Source organism: Melozone crissalis, unplaced genomic scaffold, assembly GCF_028551555.1.
Source record: "Melozone crissalis strain CALT ecotype California unplaced genomic scaffold, PUWL_Pcris_2 ptg000042l_1, whole genome shotgun sequence".
Classification (NCBI taxonomy): domain Eukaryota; kingdom Metazoa; phylum Chordata; class Aves; order Passeriformes; family Passerellidae; genus Melozone; species Melozone crissalis.
The window spans coordinates 37259821-37280558 of NW_026535820.1; the positions used below are offsets into that span (position 1 = coordinate 37259821).

A 20738-nucleotide genomic window follows, 5' to 3' on the forward strand; every position below is an offset into this window, starting at 1 on the left:
GAAGAATTAAGTTTGTAACAGCAGGGATAAGACTTTCCATCTGCACTACTAAAACTAAGTTTGTAGGTATAACCAAGACTGAAAAGCAGAAAGAGCTGGTTTAGTAGGTTTAGAACACTAGAATCAAATAATGTGTTACTAATGTGCTGGAGACAAAGACATAACAGTGGCAAAAAAATATTTGTCTTTGGAGAAAAAGGTTGTTCAGGCTAACTAAAAACATTTGCAAGAACAAGCTTTAGTGAAGAAGAGACCAAAACAAAATATTACGCACTTCCAGCTTATGTTCTTTCTCTGCAAGGAACTCTTTTTGACATCGGAGAAAGTCTGATAACATTCGAGTTAGCTGCTTTCTATCATCTATTTCAGCTGCCAACCTGCCATTGTAATCCGCCAGCAACATACATGCATCATCTACCATTTTGGAAAGTTGCTCTCCAGATTCCTTATCTAAAAAGCAAGCAGAGAAAAACAGGTAAAGTGTGATTCCATTATGTACCATTACGTTCTTAGAAGAGCATTTTGGTTACCAGGCCCCCAACCCTCACCTGTTATTCTGTCTAACAGGGACACATCCTGGACCTCTATAGGCAAGGAAGCTATTCTCTGGTGAACTGCTGCATCCCCAGAGGCAGCATTTTCTAGTTCTTGTAATGCTCTAATGAGATCTGTGGTCTGAAAAAAGCATGCAAGATTGAGAACTAGTTTAAATAAACAGATCCTACAACATAACAGAAGTATTTACAACAAGCTTATTGATTTGATGATAATTTTAGCAGCATTTACAGTATCACCTTTAGAGTCAAACAAAACAAAACCTTTAGTCTCAGCACATCATTGCTAGTTTTAAAGGTCACCTTTCTACAAGAGCTTTCTCATTTAAATTCTTTGTATAGGAATACTTATAAACCTTTTCTTCTTGACAGTAGTGATTATTTTACAGTACCTTTCATTTTATTACACATTTTTAAAAGTTCCTTTCTTGTTGTTTTGCTTCACTATTGCAAAAGACTGTATCAGTGCACTGCTTCTGGAAGTAGGGCTGATGCTCACAGAAGCCCAGCTATCTGCTACAGAGAAACATACTAAATTGTGATGACTTGAGGACAGTCGTTCTTTGCTATAACAAAAATCCTTTTGAGGTAGGGCAATACTGCAACAAAACCCCACAAGAATTAGAAGAGCTGTAACAGTGCAAGGCAAACAAGAATTTCTCACAGCCATTGTGAGTGAAACTTTGGGAAATATTTTATCGATAAATCGTAACAATCTTACACTCTAAATATACATGTGTTACTACTACCCTGAAAACTGAATGAGAACTCAATACATTGTACAAACTCCTGAAATACTGTCATGAACAAAGCTGGACATAGAGCTCATACATCTGAGTTTACTGTCAAACACAAAGTTACAGCATGCCCCGCTAAAAAACTATTCAAAGTTTGAGGTGTAGCCACCCTTACCCAGAAACAGTTCCTCACTGAAAGAGACCATTCAAAAAAAATAGAAACCAAAAAATTCTATATAAAACCATATGGAAGTAGAGAATTTAATAAACATGCTGTTACCTGAGGAGGATCAGTGGGAGAACTTCGAGGTGAACAGTTATTTTCATCAACTTTGATCTGTTCATATGTGCGCTTCCTCACCTTTCTGTCTCCATCTAAATGAAAACAAACACAGCAGTCAAAGAAGTACTATTTGAAACAGGAGACAGAACCTTCATACACTCACAAAATACTTACACAAAGCTTGCCTAAGTTGTTCTAATACATCATTTTCATAAACAGACCTTTCTTCCCAGATAGACAGCACTCGGCCAAGGTGTTTCTTACAACTCTCATCAGACTCACTGTTAGAAGGAAAAAAAGCAAATATCAGCACTAGTTAGAAGTATAGCACTGCTTTATAATTATTTTTCACAGAAAGACCTTCACAGATCTTAGCAATATCCAACTATCAGAAGTCGAATAACCTCAGAAAGTAACAAATCCCCATTTTAAAGAAAGCAAAGACCAGTTTAATGTGCTCTAGCAAGCACCTGAAAAAAAAAAAAAGGGCCTATATCAAACTCTTTTGGTTTTTCAACCCATAAATCTGCAAACACTACAAACAGGTTTATGTTGCTTAAACAGCTGTGTGTCATTGTAAAGATAAGCCTGCATCAGGACTTTAGCTTCCTCATGCAATGACATTAGAGGCTGCTGGGGAAAAAGCAAATCATGCAACACCCGGTAATGAAAAATGCCAAACTGTTGTAGCACATAAACACAGACAGTAAGCAAGTTTCAGTTTCTTCCTTCTTGAAAGGCGGTCTTCCAAGGCAAAAAGGGACTGAATGCTGATGAATTTACTATCAAACTTCATCAAGCTGTAGTAAGACTATCTAAGATCACAAGAACACTGAATAAATGAAACTAAGATTTCAAGTACAGGAATAGCAGATGAAGACTAGATGGGCCAGAAGACATCAACTGACCACTTCTCCAATGCAGTGTGAAGGACACTGCACATACAAGTTTACTGTACCTTGAAACATGCTTAAAAGCCTCCACTATTACAGGAGCAAAGTCTTTCGTAAATTCTGGTCCTTTCCTTTTGCTGTTCTGTATGACATCATTGGCCAAGTACAGGAATGTCAGCTTCCTATTGGGTTTTGCTAATAAAAAGAAAAATTAAAAATAATTAGAAATTTTATTTCCTTCAACTAATACCTACATATCCAGGCTTATATTGAATACAAACACCCACTCCCCCACATCCTGAAATCAAATATTTTTTCCCCATTTTCATTACTGCTTACACCATTTCACATTTTCAGTATTTTCATGTGAAAGACTTTAGTCACTCATTGGGTCTTCTCTCCCTTCCGCTCTCTTTGTTCAAGTTCTTCTTCCTTCATAGTATGACACAATCTCCATTTAGTGCTATCTCAAAAAACAGAAAAAATCCCAAGATATTCCAAAGTTCTTCATCCCCAAACTATTTTCAGGTGTTTTCCTGAGCCTTTAATGATTCTTGTTTGGCAGCCTTCATGGATTTCTTCCAAGTACTTCAGCTTTCTTCTAAGCCTGCTTAAATTTCTTACACTCATGAAATCATCTGATGAGGCACTTCACAGATCCACAATCATTCATGTGAAGAACCTCTTCCCTTTCAGTCTGAATTTCACTCAGTCTTACACAACCACTCCTCATTCTCACATTTAAGCAAACTGAACAGTCAATCCCCTCGTCAATGTCCCTGCATCACTCTGATACTCCCCTTCCCCACCTCTGAATTGTTAAAACACTCATGTGCCAGCAGCTGTAATAGCACAAAAGTGTTTTCAAAAACTACCTTGAAGCTCCTATGGTGTATCTCTTCCCTCAGCCCCTTAAACATCTTAACCCACCTCTCTTAATGTGCAGTAGACTACAAGCTTCCAATTTACAAGCTGCTTCTCAAAATCTATTCTATGTTTTCTAAGTTACCTGGGTTATTTTCATTTATACTTCATCTAATTTTCATTATTCTCCAAGTTTATTGGAGCTGAAACTCTTACTGTAACATTTCTACTTTTGGTTAACACCAGAATACCATTACCACCACATAATCTCAATATGTACACTCTGATTTTAAAAAGAGGTTTCTCTTGAAAGACAAGTTTTTTCTGCTCTGTCAAGGAAAGCAGCACCGTGGTAATGACAATCTAGGATTTCTTATAACTTATGCAAGAAAATATGATTTTATTTTGTTACTTTCTAGTCTGTCCTCTCAAAAATGCAGAACACCACCCTCACATATAAAGAGAAAATTCAATGTTAATATGCTTTCACTCTAGGGAAATGCTTTCGAGAATAAATTTTGCACTACAGAAAGACTCCTCTGAAGGACTGCTCCTTGAAGTACAGAATTCTTTCCAGTCTCTGAACAGACATATCTAACAAGTTGGGCGTTCTGGATTCACTGGGGAAAAAACCATCTGTTAAATGTAAAAATGCACTCTGCTTACAGTCAAGGTAAACTGAAGAGTAGGAAACAAAATAAAAAGAAAAAAAAAAAAGCTTGGAAGTGCTGGACACAGGTGGACTCAATAGAGTGTGCTCCAAAAAGTGAAGTCACCACATGCAAGCAGACAGGAAATTAATCAATTTCTGTCAAAATCTGGCTAATCTATAATGTAGGTTTTATAAAGTGCTGCTCAATTTCTACATTAAAACCTGACTAATGATAAAACAACACATCTCCTATGTTTCACATAAGAGCTCTGACACCTAGCAAGTTTTGAATTACTCAGAGAGAGAATGTCAGAAAACACATGTTTTCTCATAGGCATAATCAAAAAGTAACTAAAGTTTATCAAAGATGGCCTTGCTTCCTCTCTCAGTTCTTAAATAAGCCCAGAATTAGGATTCAAAATCTAATGAAGCAGATCATCCTATATCCTATATCCTCTGGAACTTTATGCAGGGTAGGTCCTTATCCATTCATTTCACCAGAAAAAAACCCCATCACTTTTAAATCCTCAGTGATGTAACCTATTTGTGAGATATCCTAACTTTCTTCTTTCCAAAAAACAGCCAAATCAACTGGGCTGGCAAAGACACCAGATGGATACTCAGCGACATGAAGTCAGGTAATGCTGACTCTCACAAAGCCTGGACACTATCTGTTCACTGCAGTAAAAGATTGATGTATCATATTTGGTAAAAGCATCCTAAACCACAGAAAGTCATTTTCAGGCTTATTCCCCCAATTATTACCTTTTCAGCTTCCTACTACAATTCAACATAAACAAAGCTGTGCAGAATGAACAAAAACCCTAGACCCACTATTAAGCTATCTGTGCCTTTGGTTGAAAATTTCACTATTCTATCCTTATTATTCACAAGGAAAATTGTGAAGTAAAATTTAATTCTTCTTGCTGTAAGAATGTGCTGCACAAAATTCCAAAGGTAAAAATTATGCATAGTATTGAGAAGTGCTCCCTCTCCCTTCACAAATTTTCAAGACTTACATTCTGGTCTACTGGCACTCTGCCTTACACATGAGACTGAAGGTAAACTCTGACAACCTGAACCGAAAACATTCTATCTCTAGCATGACTATAAATTGACTGGTGATGTCTGAAACACAAATTAAATTCAGGATCAAATAGATCTGTTTTGGAGAAAGAACTATGTTAGAACATCTCTCTTCAGTAGCAGTGAAACTCATTTTCCAGCCTGGGGCATTGATAAACCTCAGAACATCAAAATGGATCAAACAGACGATTTTTGAAGGTCCTCAACACATGGCAAGGCTAACAGCAAAACAGCTTACTGCCAGAAGAAAATGAAGAGAGAAAACCTGTAAGAACCTAGGTTAAAGAAGGATCTGAAAGGCACAACTGCCAGAATGTACAGTGTTACAAGTAGCCATCTCTGTACCAACAGTACCCTCTGCAAACACAAAACTGCCAAGAAATCATTCTTGTTGGATTGAGTCATCTTTTCAGAAGCTCTGTGCAGTGTTCACATAACTCCTCTGCTTGTTGCAGCCAAACTCACCATTTAGCCACCTAAGTAGCTCCCTGAAGTACTGGATTCTGAAGTATTTTAATGTGTCAACAGTGCTGGTTGATGTAAGAGCCATATTATGCATATTACTCTTAAAGCATCTTCAATGAGACTACATGGGATTGGCACCTTGCAAATGAAACTATGTCTGTACCAAAAATGCATCTGACATGTTTAAATGCCAATGAATATTCCTCAGAAAATAATGATGTTTCACCAACAATTAGCATATCTGCAGTGGAGACAACATTATCAAGCCTTAGTTTTTGGCAATCCATTCTTCTCAATAATGCATTTTTGTTAGCCCATTAGGTATGCCTGGTTCTCTGGCAGCTCAGAATTGATGCCTGACATTATCTGCTTTAATCCATAAGACTTAGAGAACTCCTGACACTGACAAGCCACCACTTTAGTGCAAGTAACCAGCATTTTACCCTGAAAGGCAATAAATCAGCCATTTTCACTGAGGATAGCCCTGGCAATCAAAGTCAGCAGAATCACCTGTCTTCTCCAGGTTTACGTCCTGCATTTGAAATTGAGCTCCCATGAAGATAGCTAGAAACATGCCCATTAGTTTCATGCTGTTTTACACTTAGAGCCAAGACATATTTGCTGCTGCAGATATACTAGAAGAAACTACAGAAAAGCACACAAGCATAAGAGATTTCACTTATATCCCACTACAAAACATATAGACTGACTGAGCATCTGAAAATGTTACATCAGGCTGTGGCTTTCTGCAGGCCAGCTCTGTGTCAACTGACCTTGAAGGAAAATACCACCTAACAAAAGGGTTTGAAACAATAAGCATGTTATTGTTAAAAATGTTAAAATCTTACAAAAGTTATCAGCCCGAAACATTTAATTAGCATACTTAAGTTCTCTAGTATGGATTCAAATAAAGACTTTTGCTTTTGAATTACTTTAGTCTATTACTAATTACTTTAGTCTCTACACATGCATGAGAGTTTATGAGTGCCACCACTCCTCCCAAAATCTCTGGGACACTTTCACACAGCATGCTTCACACCTTTGCAAGAGGAGCTCATGACATCTCTGTAAATACCTGACAAGCTTTTTATTACAAGACCAAACATTGTTAAGTCAAGCAGCACTGAAACTTGAGTGCAAGCTCACCGATCCTTCACACTGTGGAGAGCTAGCCTGGGTTTTTATGCAAGCTGATTAAGCAGAGCATCTTTGGTAATATGACTCTAAAAAGCCACTTGAGAGGCTGCCACCAGAAAAGACAGTTTAAAGACAACATAATCCATAAAAGGCACATTGTACAACAAGCCCTTAACCTTAAAACTCATTAACCTTCTACTAAGAAAAGGTTAAACTAAGCATTCCACCTTATGCAGTCACCTGGTGAATTTTACCAAGGTTTGGTAATTGCCATGTTTTCTCTTCAAAGAGGGAAATGGGATTACCCATTGAATGTGTTCAAGGTTTGAGGGTCCAAGTATTTTGACTGGGTTTGGAGACTAGTGACAAAGGGAACACAACACAGCCACTGCTGGGAACAAGGCCACTAGCATCAAATTACCACAGGAATGCCAGACAGCTGGTCACAGACCAAGGAAACCATTCCAACATAATTACACTGCAGAAGCTTCCCACTGCACTTAGTGCATCCTGAACTACCCGAACATATGAAACAAACCAACTCCTTTCATTGCCTTACCTGGCTGGTAAAATGCCAAGATGGATATGAACCAACTGCAACAACAGCTTCAGGATAGTAAAAAGACCCTACACTTAAGTATTCAGAACCAGAATGGTAAAAGACATGCAGGTTTGACACTACACAACCCAAATATAATTGTTTTAAATAAAAGGCTCTTATATTGCCACTCTGCTGCTCCTAACTGCAGATCATTTTGTAAATCATGCACATAGCAAATAAGTTTCCTTAACTAGACTCAACAACACCCATCCATCTGAAGTTTTGCCTGCTTATTGCTCTCCAAACCTTGTGGCGTGGATGAGAAGATTGATGTGGGCATAACCAGCGAAATCCAAAAGCCACAGCTTTGCTTCTTTTAAATAAAAGAAACCAAAATTATTTATTCTCTCACATTGGATTATACCACCACTAAGTAAAATCACCAGAAAAGACTATACCACCACCTTACAATCACCAGAAAAGAAAGATTCCTTCTCCTGGCAGAAAAAACTACACTACACGGTACAGAAAATAATTGCTTTAAAGAAGGAACTTGTTTCCTGTGATCCACTTCCCATCTCCAAGGCAATATATCATAACCACTTTTGGCTGTAATGGTGCTCCAAAACAGCTAAGTATTACAGTAGTTCAGATGTAGTTCAACTTTTGAATCTGCTTTAAGTGTTGCTAGGCCTTCTCAATTTACTTACTAAAATTCTCTATCTTCCACATTTCAGTATCTGCCACAACAGCCAGTAGCTTCAGAAAAACATATTTCATCAATGCAACAGCTATACTGGATGAGGACCAAGCAGCAGCACATGTCCAGTAGCAGAAGCTGTAGACAAACCATAAATAAGCAAAAAAGATGTAGCTTCTTATGCCACTGAAGGACTTCAACACCAGGAAAAAACAAACAAAGAAAAAACATAATAAACTGGCACAGCAGGTGAGCTGGCAGAGTCAAGCACTACAAATACATCTCCCTGTAGCAGCCCAGATGCACCTACACAACTGTGGCTCTCCTAAGGCTCTACACAACGGCTCCACTGACCTAGATAAGCTGTGCAGGGAAGAGAGTGATCAGCATGACACGCGTGGGGTGACAGATGAAAGCCTAAACAAGAGGTCAAGCGATCAAGGAGGATGGGGGATGATCACCATGAGTTTCTGTTACTGACTTACCATTGAGATGCCGTGTGGGCCCTGAAGAAAGAGATACTTGAATCTGAAATTAGGTTTAAAGATACAATGCAACAGTGTCCTGTGAAGAACCAAGACTTGGACATGAAGATCCCTGTGGGTCCCTTCCAACTCAGAATATTCTGTGCTTACTAAAATATCACTATGAAATAAAACCTTAACAAGTGACAGAACTGAACCTGGAAAAGGTAAAAGAAAATGAGATGACAGGAAAAGATTCATATGGACAACTAACTGGAACTCAAAATAACAAGTCCCATATTACAAACCCTTAGCAATTTTGGGTTTTCTCCTTTGGAAAAGAACACCTTTTAACCAAGTACAGCAAACTGCACATTGAGCCTACTGAATGGGCAGTTACTGTTCACCCTTGAAGGCAGATGCTTTGAATTACAGAACTGAAATTTTTCATTTCAAAAAATGAACTAACACGTAGCAAACCTCTACAGTTGCAGAGCCTCCTGAAACCAGGGAACAAGAGATGCATGCAAGAGAACAAACCTGACTTGCAAACAACAAAAAATAATTCTCAAGAGACTGCATCTCAGAAGAGCCTATTCAAAGGTTTTTCTTCCTAAGGGGTTTCCCAGCAGCCCTTCAGTGACTGCAGGCTTACACAACAAATTTGTATGTTATGCCACTACTCAGTTTAAACAGAAACCCTGTAAGTCATTCCCTTTATGGATACACAAAACTACACAGGGTTAAATGGGCCCACCAGTTGCCTCTTTAAAATGACTGAGGTAATCACAAGTTAATTAATTAGTACTGCTTAAATACTGAATAAGCTTATGACTCACAAGTAATTAACTATTTAACTTTGAGAACTACATTTCGTACCTCTGAAATCTAGCTGAAGCAGGATCATTTCCCTCAGTACACGCTTTTCAAGAAAACCTGTACATGAAGGCATACTGATGATCCATAGGGAAGAGAATATGGGACCTGACCACTGCCAATTAATCCAAGTAAACAGAAAGGCACTAAAATTTTATGCTGTCTAAATTATATGCAGATTTGAAAAGCTATCTTTTCACCTCTAGTCTAATGTGGCATAAAGAAAAAGATTACTTTAAATATAAAAGAATCAGAACCAAACATTTAGGAAAGAAAGAGCTCTGATCTTAGGACTTGCCTTTATGAATAGCTAGAGACATGTTCAGAAAGGCTCATGAAAGCTCATCTGATGCAAATGATCTTTTACCAAAACTGAAAGCATCCAGAAAAAAACATAATGTCATTGTACTGTGGTCAACGCAACTAGTTATACAATGTTCCTGAAAAGCAGTAGGCTGGAAGGAAGGTCTGGAGAGGGGCGGTGACAATAAAAAAGGGATACAATGAAAGGAAACAAAATCTAGAAATGCAAGGTTCAAGGTTCCAGGACACTACTGGCTAGCAATAACAGCTGACAACGTCAATAACTTTCATATCTATATTCCCCAGATACAGGTAATTTTCCTCTCAGGTAGAAGAGAAATCCTGTTTCTATGGTTTGAATAACAGGCAAGTCAGGAGCCTTAAACTTCCTCTAGTTACGGCCTCATTGCCAATATCCTACTTTGTGGTGTTTTATGCACTCGCTTCACCACAGGACAGTTGTTTTCCCCTCATCCTTCCCATGCTGCCTGCTGAGATAACTACTTCCACCTTTGGGAATTAGACAGCATCTTACAAATCTGAGCAGCAATTAGCCAGAAGTTAGTATCAGGTAAATGCAAGCTAGCATTTATGAAGCTCAGATATTATAACAGATAGGAAACTAAAATACATCCTGTGCATTTTAACTATGGCAGCTTTAAATGAAGCTTCCTATCTTCCAAAATGAAACACTTCACATAGGCCTAAAAGCCCAGAAGGGTCAGGACCTTGAAAGCAACTAAGCTACTCCTAGCACAGGCAGAGTTTCACATTTGCCTTCCACAGACCCTTGAAGGTTGGCATCTGAAGAGAGGTCACACCAAAATCTTACTTTGAAGCAGCAAAAGCAGGACAACAACTTCAATAAACAAAACAAACCCAATGATGGCAGCTATTCTCAGCTAAAGCTCAAAAGAAGGTTGTTGTCCTTGCCTCTCAATGCCTGGGTTTCAAAGATTTCATTTCTCCAGTTAGTCAACCAGCACAAGAAGAAAGTTAAAGTTAAGGACTGCCTATTAATATCACAGATTACTATGAACTAATATTGTGCATGATAATTAAGAGGAGCAACCAAAACTCTGTGACTCTTTAAATTAGTTTAAGATACCTTCCTGCTATCATTCAAAACCCTAAACATTCATGCTGCTTGATTAGAAGGCCCAGAAATGTGAAATGTTTCAGACAAAGGTGGGAGATCCATTCATTTGCTCCTGCAACAAAAAAAAGCAAGTCTGCAACTAACACAATGAAAATGTGTTTATGTCCTAAGATGGAATAATGTCACCAAGTCAGTCTCCCTTCAGTCAATACAAATAAGAATTTAACTCATGCCTCAAAGTTCAAAAGATAACAAATCCCAGAAAAAGAGTATTTTAATAAAAGCACAGTAGTCATATTACATGAAACTCAGTGTTTCCTTCCTCTTTCATAAATCCTGAAAGATGGCTTAGTACTGGTTTTTTTCTGCTTAGTCTAAAAGATTGAGACTTCTTATTTTTCCCATTGAAGATCCACATATTATTGAGGCTCCAAAGGAAGCTACTGTAAAACAGCATCATTTTGTAGATCGAAGCAGAGTTCCAGTAAGTGAGTTTTCTTTTTCTTAAATGAACCAACTTAAGCTATTATCCAGTCAGGTCAAATAAACCCTCATATGCCATTTCTCCCTTTCACTCCCTGAACCACAGCCTATAGTTGCAAGTTCTTTCCTGTTAAATGGAAAGCCACATTAGCATTTGAGTCTGCACGCTGATCACACCTAAAGAAACCCATGTTTTTATTATGTTAACATTTTTATTAACCATCTGGCAAAACCAGGAAGCAAAAACCACTCTGGATACATTACACTGCTTTTCCCTCAGTGTATTCCCATCCTCATCTGCCCTTCAAGAACATTTCTGGAAAGGAAACCTGAGTAGACATGGAATTCATACAGTATTACAGCTAACCATCATAAGAGACGATGACAAATAATACGCAAAAAGGCTCCGTCTTGAAAGAGCTGTAATTAACAACAAAAAGCCCTAAAGCCCTGGCTCGCCGGATTCCTTCCGGTTCCCCACTTGCCTTTCTCCTTAAAAAACGGGAGACAATACACAAGGGGCAGCGTCCTCAGAGACACCTCTTTATGGAGTGACAGGAAAACGGGAAGGAAAAGAAAGGAGCGAGAGAAGTGGAAGGAAAAAAAGGGAGAAGCAGCACCTGGCAGCCCACGGTCACGGAGAAGCGGAGACCCGACGTTTAACGCTGGCCCAACAGTTCCGCTCTCTCTCCGCAGGCGCTCAGGCCTGCCCTCGCTCTCTCCCCGGCCCCGCAGGCCGCGCAGCCCCGCCGGACCCTCCCTCCCCGTGCCCGCACTCGGAGCGGGGCCGCCGCCTTCAATCCCGCCCGGCTCCGCCGCCCCGGGGCGCCCCCGGCGGGCCCTGCCCGGCCCCCCGCTCACCTTTGCGCAGCTCCCGCTCCCACACGCTGACGATGAGCGCCGAGTGCTTGCGGTGGTGGATGAGCCACAGGCTCAGCGTCTGCACGCTCTGCTGCGAGTTGCTCAGCTCCGACAGCTTCCGCTCCAGCGCCGCCTCCGAGAACGCCGACATCGCTGCACCGCGTAGGGCCCCGCCGCTCCGTCCCGTCCCGGCCGGGCCGGGCCGCGCTCAGTCCCCGCCTCTCGGCCCCGACGAGGGAGGAGCCGACGAGCGATTCCCAGCCCTTCCCGCCCCGGCGGCAGCGCCCGGCGCCAACAAAATGGCGGCGGCCGAGGCCCGTGGGGAGCCGCGCGGCCCCGCCCCTTCCCCGCCTGCCCTCACTTCCGGCCGGGCGCGAGCTCGCGCCGGGGCGGGGCCGCGCGGGAACGGGATCCCTCAGGGATGGGGTCCCTCAGGGATGGGGTCCCTCAGGGATGGGGTCACTCCGTCAGCGTCCTGCCCTGGAAAATAACATAAATACGCAAATGTAAATTTGCCCCCAGAAGGCACACTAGTCCTAGCGGTTTCTTTCACCCAGCAGGTTAAGAATAACAGAATCGTTATGGTTGGAAGGGAGCTCTGGAGATTATCCAGTGCAACCCCCTGCCAAGGCAGGGTCACCTGGAGCAAATTAAACAGGAATGTGTCCCAAAAGGGAAACTCTGTAATCTCCCTGGGCAGCCTGTTCCAGTGCTCTGCCACCCTCACCATAAAGTAGTTCTTCCTCAGGTTGGAGTGGAACATCTTGTGTTTTACGTTATGGTCATTGCTCCTTGTCCTGTCGCTAGGCGACACCAAAAAGAGTTTGAGACCATCCTCTTGGTACCTGCTTTTGAGATATTTGTCTGTATTGATGAGATCCCCTCTCAGTCTTCTTTTGTCCAGACTAAACATCCCCAGCTGCCTCAGTTTCTCTTCATAAGAGAAATGCTCCAGACCCCAAATCATCTTTGTGGCTTCCACTGGACCATCTCCAGCTCCTCATCTTCCTTGTGCTGAGGAGCCCAGAACTGGACACCGCTCCAAATGTGGCCTCACTAGGGTCGAATAGAGGGCCAGGATCCCCTCCCTCCACACCTGCTGGCAATGCTCTTCCCAATGCACCACAGGATCCCAGTGGCCTTTTGGTGCCAGCTTATGGTCAACCTGTCACCCACCAAGACTCCCACGTCCTTCCCAGCAGAGCTGCTCTCCAGTGCTGGTACTACTTGGGGTTCTTCTTCCCCAGGCACTCACTTACCTACCATACACTTGGGTGTAAGGTATTTCACATCAGCAGGTAGACACATACTCCACAAAGGTGTCTGGCCTCATTTCTAAAAGCTGTCTCTTTTATTTTTGATTTCTGGCATTAACCGTATCATGTGACAGGATTCTACTGTTCACTGACAAGATTATGTGCAAAAATGCTTTGTCTTTGTTTTTGCTCCTTAAAGCTTCATTGCGTTCTTGCTACTTCTGCTACTTTGGAAATAGTGAATAAAAATTACTGTCTGCTTACCTTTATATTATTTTCTAGATTTTTTTATCATGTAATCTTCAGGCATTTTTCAAGGATTCTCTGAACAGGGAAGGTACTCTGTGCTACTTGACATAAGTAGCATTCTTGATGTGAGCATTTTTAGCCTTCCCTGATGTCCATCTGAAAAACACTTTACATTATTTCTTATTTTAAACATTATCAAGTGGCTGACAATTTCAGAGAGCTATCTGCCTTAGCAACTACAGGTCTATCCTGAATCCTATTTCTGTAGCTAATAATTATGATTGCAGTTGTCAGTATTTTTCATTTTTCTATAAAATTGCATGTGTATTAATTAGAAAAATATGCATATGCCTTACTCTTAGGACATCCTTACAATGGCTAACTATCCATCCTTAAAATGGAATTGCTATGACCTTTTATACACCCAATTTGTCCTCATCAAACAGTAGAACGCGAGTTATGAACAAAAATAATTGTGGAGTATTTTAAAGAATCACAGAGTGGGTCAGGTTGAAGGGACCACAGTGGATCATCTGGTCCAACCTCCATGCTCAAGCGGGGTTATCCCTGAAACATGACACAGGATTGTGTCTGGACAGTTCTCAAGTATCTCTGGTGAGGCAGACTCCACATCCTCTATGGGCACTCTGTTCAGTGCTCGGTCACCTGCACAGTAAAGTTCTTCCTCATATGCAGGTGTAACTTTCTGGGCATCAGTTTCTGCCAATTTGCTCTTATCCTGTTGCTCAGCACCACTGAGCAGATCCTGGATCTGCCTTTTTGACATCCTCTCTTTGGATACTTACAGATATTGATGAGGACCCCTCTCAGCTGTCTTTTCTTGAGGCTGAAAAGGCCAAGTTCTCTCTGCCTTTCCTCATAAGAGAGATGTTCCTGTCCCTTAATCACCTTTGTTGTCCTCTTCTGGACCTGCTCCAGGAGCTCCATGTCTCCCTGGTACTAAGTAGCCCAGAACTGGGCACAGCACTCCAGATGTGGCCTCACCAGGGCTGAGTAGAGGGGCAGAGTCACCTCCCTTGACCTGCTGGCAATGCTTTTCCTAATGCGCCCCAGGACACCACTGGCCTCTTGGCTGCAAGAGCACGGCTGGCTCATGGACAGCTTCTTGTCCACCAGGACCCCCAGGTCCTTCTCCACAGAGCTGTTTTCCAGCAGCTCAGCCCCCAGCCTGTCCTGGTCCCTGGGGTTATTCCTCCCCAGGTGCAGGACCCTGCATTTGCCTCTGTTGAATTTTAGAATATTCCTCTCTGACCATCTCCACCCTGTCAAGGTCCTTCTGAAGGGCTGCACAGTGCTCTGGGGTATTGGCCACTCATTACAGCTTTTTTTTTTTTTTTAATTGCATAAATGTTTATCCCTATTTCCTATCTGACAGAGAAGGTGTCCCAGTGGATTTTTTTGGGCAATTTTCCTAATATTTGTTCTCAGTGAAATCTTCCCTTTAAACATAAAACTTTGATGAGGGTGAGGTGGGAGTGTTAGGAGGTTTTAATGTGAATTCTATTTACAAAATCATCTATAGAATGAGTGATTTGGGGGGGAACTAGAAAGGATTTTTCAAAAATGCTTTTGACAGAGAAATTTAAATAAGTTGCACAGATCCCTACAGAATTTCTTATTCACTGCCTTTTGATCACCATGAATGAAAGAATCTGTAACATACTGCTATTTTTGCTATGTACAGCAGAGGACACTCTGACATTAAATAGAACTGACCAGTGAAGTCAAATTAAGACAGAGCTAAAGAGCAAACATGGATGCATCCGTGAGAAAACTGAAATATGAATGGTAACCTAGTAATCAACACCCAAATAGCATTTCTTGAAGTCATATATATTCTGATGCTACCAGGAGACACTTTTGAGTTACTACGGAAAAAGATCTATTTCTTTCACACCTTAGACTAGAAAGTATGCAGCAACAAACAGTAAAATTTACATGGTAAATCAAATTTAAAAAGGGAAGAAAAAAAGGAAATTGGTAGAGAATTTTAATAATGTTTGTAAAAATGTTTATTAGTCCTTCCTCTGCATCTTCCCAGATTATCAAAACATTTTACAAAAAAAGAAATCCTCTGAGATTGGTATTTTTTTGAAATAAATATATTTGAATACCAGGAGATTTATTTTCTGTGTTATATATACTGTATAATAAACTACACTGACAAAATACAAATTTCACTTTTCCCATAAATTTTTGTAGCGCGTTTTAAATTTGTAATAACAAGTATTTACATCAGTAAGCTAATTTAAAAGCTATGCTTTATCCAGTCAGTGAACAGAAATCTGCCACGAGACTTCCTCAAAGCAAAGTGACTCTCTGACAGGAAGCATGCACAATGGAAGGTTCATTTGTTGCAGAGCTTGGGAAACCTCAGCTTTCATTCACAAACAAGTCATACATTATTCACCTGCCTTTAAAATTTCACCCACACCCACAGAGGCGGAGCTGTCAACAGATGTCAAGTTTTCACCCGCCCATTCCTATGTTCAGACTGCAATAGCATCTTCCCCCTGAATTCCTAAGAACAAAGTTCTGTACTGCTTCCCTTCTGTTGGGATAGTCCGCTGTGCTCTCCCGCTCTGGGAGAAAGGAGCCACATGCAAGTGTAAGACAATAACTGTGAATAAATTACTTTTGTAGAGCATGGTACTGGGACGCTCTAGCTAGTTCAAAGATGTAATTATAGTCACCAAGAGGTTGTACAGCGCTCTTACTTTACATGGAGGTTGCAGGGTTTTGGCTTCTTATCCTTACCATTATTCTATGCTTCACTGGACTTTTTAGGAACCCTTATTTCACACTACTACATAGAGCAGTAAAACAATCTGTGTATATACTGGTTTCCTAAACATTGCTCATCAGCTATGTGGGATTTGAGTTAAAACCAGCTCTTGCACCAGAACAGATCAGATCTTTGTCTGTATGAGCCTGGCATTTTCTCATTTTAAACTTTGTTTTGTATCTCTTTCTCAAATAGTCTCACCCAGGAGATGCAATGATATTAGAGGAAAAATGAGATTTCTGTAGTTGTGTTTCCTGTCTGAGAGTTTATATTAGTCAGCACACCAATCACTACCTGGATCTCAAAAATACAACATTGGCAGAGCAGTTCTTTTTTAATCTTCCAAGTGTCTGGTCCATCAAATATAATAATTTCTGAAGTTTCATATATAAAAATATTTTTCCATCTTTCACAATGTGTTTGTGCATCTCACAGCCCAGTGCTGTATAAATGTTCCTATTTCCTTACTCCAATAAGAACATGAAAAATGGAGATACACAGAAACAGGATCCTGAAGTATATCTGTAAAGTTACTCTTGACTGAGTGATGATAATTCATCTGAGTAATTAATTCAGAAACACTAAGCCCCATTTTTTTACCTGAATAACAAGAGGATGTATCCCTGACAGAAATTAAAAATAAATACATCCATTTATTTTTAAAAAACCCCAAAAACCAGAACCACCCAAAAATGAACATTAAGAAGTCCTGCAGGAGAAGAACAAAAGAAAGCTTAAATGGAAGGAGGAAGCCTTCTGAAGTAGCTTAAAGGAGCTGCCTGCTGGAGCCAAAACCCCAGGGTGATTAATTGTGCTTTTACATGAGTTCCTGCCACTAAGCACTTCACCTTTTAATATAATTCATTAAAGACAGGAATCATTTGCTATTTAGGAGATTAACAAAAACCACTCTCTGAGATATGTATATATGATTCAGCAAAGCATGCCCATATATTATGGAGAAAGATAGATTAAATAATCAGAAAAAATATGTCCAGCATTTCTATGATTTCTTTGGCCCTCTGTAGAAATGTAAAAATGTTTGTGGGAAGCCTTCCTTTTTCCCTAAGTCAGGCATTCAGCCAGACAGTTATGTACATCCGGCTTCTTCATCATTATGCAATTAAGTGAAGTCATACTATGTAAACATCCACTGTGATTAATATATGGATGCAATCAAGTCCCAGTTTTTTTTGTTGTACAGAGTGCTGTAACCAAGCAGGAAAGCGCTCCAGGGTATGTATTAACTCAGGTGTGCAGAAAGGCACAAAACATTAGACTGAGTAATTTTAAACATCTGAACAATATATTAACGGATCATTCATATGTGCCCTAGAATGCATATAGCTCTTAGTCATGGCATAAAAGTAAAAAAAAACAAAACAAATTCTTGACAATAAATAATGTTATCTTTCAAGGATAAGGAAAACACTGTGATATATTGGCATACTATGTAAAGAACCAACTTGAAATTACAAAAAATGCAAATTTAAATTTGACTTTAAATCATAGGGGATGGGCTGATTAACCTTTGTTATCCAGTGGAGGACCTGATGTTCCAGAAACTGTTTAACTGTAGGAAGCAGGCACTGTGTTTTTGTTACTGTGTACTCAGCTCATGGTACTGGAGGTAGTTGCTACCAGCCTGCTGAGCTCTACTAACACAAGCACAGCCAGAGGGCTGAGGAAAGCACTTATTCACCTTTACTCCACACGCATTCAACCAAATCTGGAATAGTGCATTCAGTTCTGGCCTTCCCTAGTGTTGGAAAAATATTTATAACCTTGAGTAAGTTCAGCTGAAGGCCACCAAGATGGTCAGATGGTTGGAACACAGAAACCAGATGGGGAGGCTGTGGAAATTTGGATTTTACCCTAGAGAAGTGAAGGGTTTAGTGAAACCTAGTGGCAGCTTTCTAGTACCTACAAGGAGGTAAATTGAGAAAATGGAGTGATTCATGGACATGCATGATGAGAGGCTGACAAACAATGGTGAGAAACTGAAATGGAAGCTCCAACTAGGTAGAACGAAAAAGTTCTTTCACCTCAGGAACAGTCAAGCAATGGAACAGGTTGCCCAAAAAGTTTTGCATCCTTGAGTATTTTCAAGACCAGACTGAATAAAATTCTTACAACTGTGGTCTGATCATGTGGTGGTACCTGCTTTGAGCAGGAGAATGGTGAAATAATGCTCCAGGCTTTGTCTGCACACTACACTATTCACATTTGTGAACTTGTACGAGTTCAAGTTCAAGCCTGATGGGCTTCCATCAGTTGGATCCACACAGTACAATAGGCTGTGCAGCTGCACAATGTTACTGTCCTGTCATGCAGAGCCTAACCACAGGTTAACTTGAATGTCAGTGTCACCCTTCAGTACAGAGGGTGCTTGTTGTCTTCTGGAGTGTGCTTACCCTCAAACTCCTACTGCTCAGTGAGCAGGCAGAGTAGGATGGAAAGGTCTGCCATTAAAATTGTTACTACACAGCCATCAGCCATATCTTCTATATGTTAGCCATCAGTTATGTTGTCAAAAACATCAATTACTTAAGTAGACATAGTTTTCTTAAATGCACAGGGATCCACATATAAAAGCCATGTATTTTTTCATGCATACTTGCTCTTTTCCTTAAACTGAGCATTGCCAGAGTGCTAGTGGCTGTTCCCAATGGAGGTTTATTTGGTCACCCTAAAAATGTATTTTTGAGCCCGGTTTTTGAGGAAAGAACAATGAATGAAGTGAGTTAATGAAGAAAGAAAGATTGTGCAGGCAGTAGGAGCTTAATTTGCTCTTGCAACACCTTCAGGAACATGACTCAGGCACAGTAATTTTTCCAGTCATTGTTAGTGACATGATACTTGGTCTCTGTGCCATTGTCTTGCCATATCTGACTCAAAACCAAGTCAGAGCTGGTGATGGGTAAGCAGCTGTGTGCAGGAGTCAGCTGTAAATGCAATAGAAAGTCCATGTTTCTTCAGACATCTGTGGTTTATGAAGTGGTGACCAGACACGCTGTCACTATCTGGTAGTGGTCCAAGGCCACCATATACTTTTTTGCCAGGTGACTCCCCTAACCTGTCACATCTGGCACTGCTGCCTAATTAAAGTAAAAGCCACTAATTTCGATGGAAATAAGATTCCAATTTCTCTTGGCAAATGGGGAGCAGGAGACGGAAAAAATTTGGAAGGTGGATAAGGATGCTGTAGCTGAGAGCACTCTAGCAATGCTGGGAAAATGTGGCTGCCCACAGCCGTCACCTGGTGTTTCAGTACCTCTTCCAGCTATCACATACCTACAACTGTGAGCTGTGTCACATACCTACAACTTTATGTCCCTAAAAAGCATAATTTTCAAATGAACATGTTTGAGAGGTGTTTGCTGTTGTCCCAGAAAGGAGAATCTGGTCTTTTCCTGTGCAGTCCTCCAGCACTCAGAGTGGCCATTTGCTTTGCTTTTGTTCTAAATTGAACTGGGCACAGTGCGAGGAGAGGGAGGCTCATGGCCTTCCCAGTAATCTGGTGTCCTCAGAGTACTGTAAGGAGGGCAGGTCTGACTCAATTGCATCTCTACTGCCTGTGAGCATAGGACTTATGTCTGCGTAAGGTACTTCCACAAGTCCAAGGTTCCCACCTGAAGAGCCAGATGGTATCACCCCAGAGCTTTTCTGAGTGCACATCAATATTTACAGCGTATGAACAATCAGGGCATCAATGAAAAACCAATGATGTAGCCAGACAGCACAGACACAGACATGGCAAAATGTCTAATGTGGTATAGCATCACTACCTTTCACTGAGAGACCACACTTGCAAGCTCTATGTCCCTTATTGAAGCACAGATTTAATGCACATATTTTTATTGTCAAAGTCTATTTGTCTGAGGTTATGTTATGCAGAGTTTTGGAATTACCAAGCCCTATAGTGTTGCAAATGCAATCAAATGCATTTTTCCAAGTTGCAGTGTTAATGTAGCTGCTGTTTTTTTTCTTGGAAACTAGGTGTCACTAGTGGTTTAGAAATAGCAGATACAGTTTCATTCCTATGTGCTTATTTTTCCTGCAACTCATTTATAACTTCGCAGCCTCTCCCTGTGCACATCCAAAAGAGCATGGATCTGCCTTCTCTGAAGAGTGAAATTAGATCCTTCTGTAGCCTTCTTCTCATCAAGGCAAAGAAAGATAGGTCCTTTGTCTCTGTATCTCATCTTAATCATCTGGTGTACCTAAAAACTCACACAGTTTTTTTCCTTTTCTCTTGGTACTGGGGGACCCAGAGCCAGACAGATCCAGGAATGATCTCACATGTGCCAGGCAGAGGGCCCTTCCCTTGGGGTTCATTAATACCGCCGAGTATGGGATGCTGTTCCATCCTCACTGTTCCTGCCTGTTCCTCTGTTCTGCCTCTAGGACTCAGAAAGTCCTGTCCGGC

The 20738-nt window shown here is 40.8% G+C and overlaps 1 protein-coding gene across 1 annotated transcript in view; it reads right to left on the reverse strand.

Annotated features, from left to right (window-relative positions):
* Positions 1 to 12314, reverse strand: part of RPRD1A (regulation of nuclear pre-mRNA domain containing 1A) — a 43838-nt gene extending 31524 nt beyond the window's left edge. The window contains exons 1-6 of the mRNA XM_054284817.1: positions 11999 to 12314; positions 2533 to 2662; positions 1749 to 1855; positions 1572 to 1666; positions 549 to 675; positions 275 to 450 (exon numbers count right to left, since the gene is read on the reverse strand). Coding sequence (XP_054140792.1) covers positions 275 to 450; positions 549 to 675; positions 1572 to 1666; positions 1749 to 1855; positions 2533 to 2662; positions 11999 to 12149 — 786 coding nt within the window. The 5' untranslated portion in view covers positions 12150 to 12314. The remainder of the gene's footprint in view (positions 1 to 274; positions 451 to 548; positions 676 to 1571; positions 1667 to 1748; positions 1856 to 2532; positions 2663 to 11998) is intronic.
* Between the last annotated feature and the right edge of the window lie 8424 nt (positions 12315 to 20738).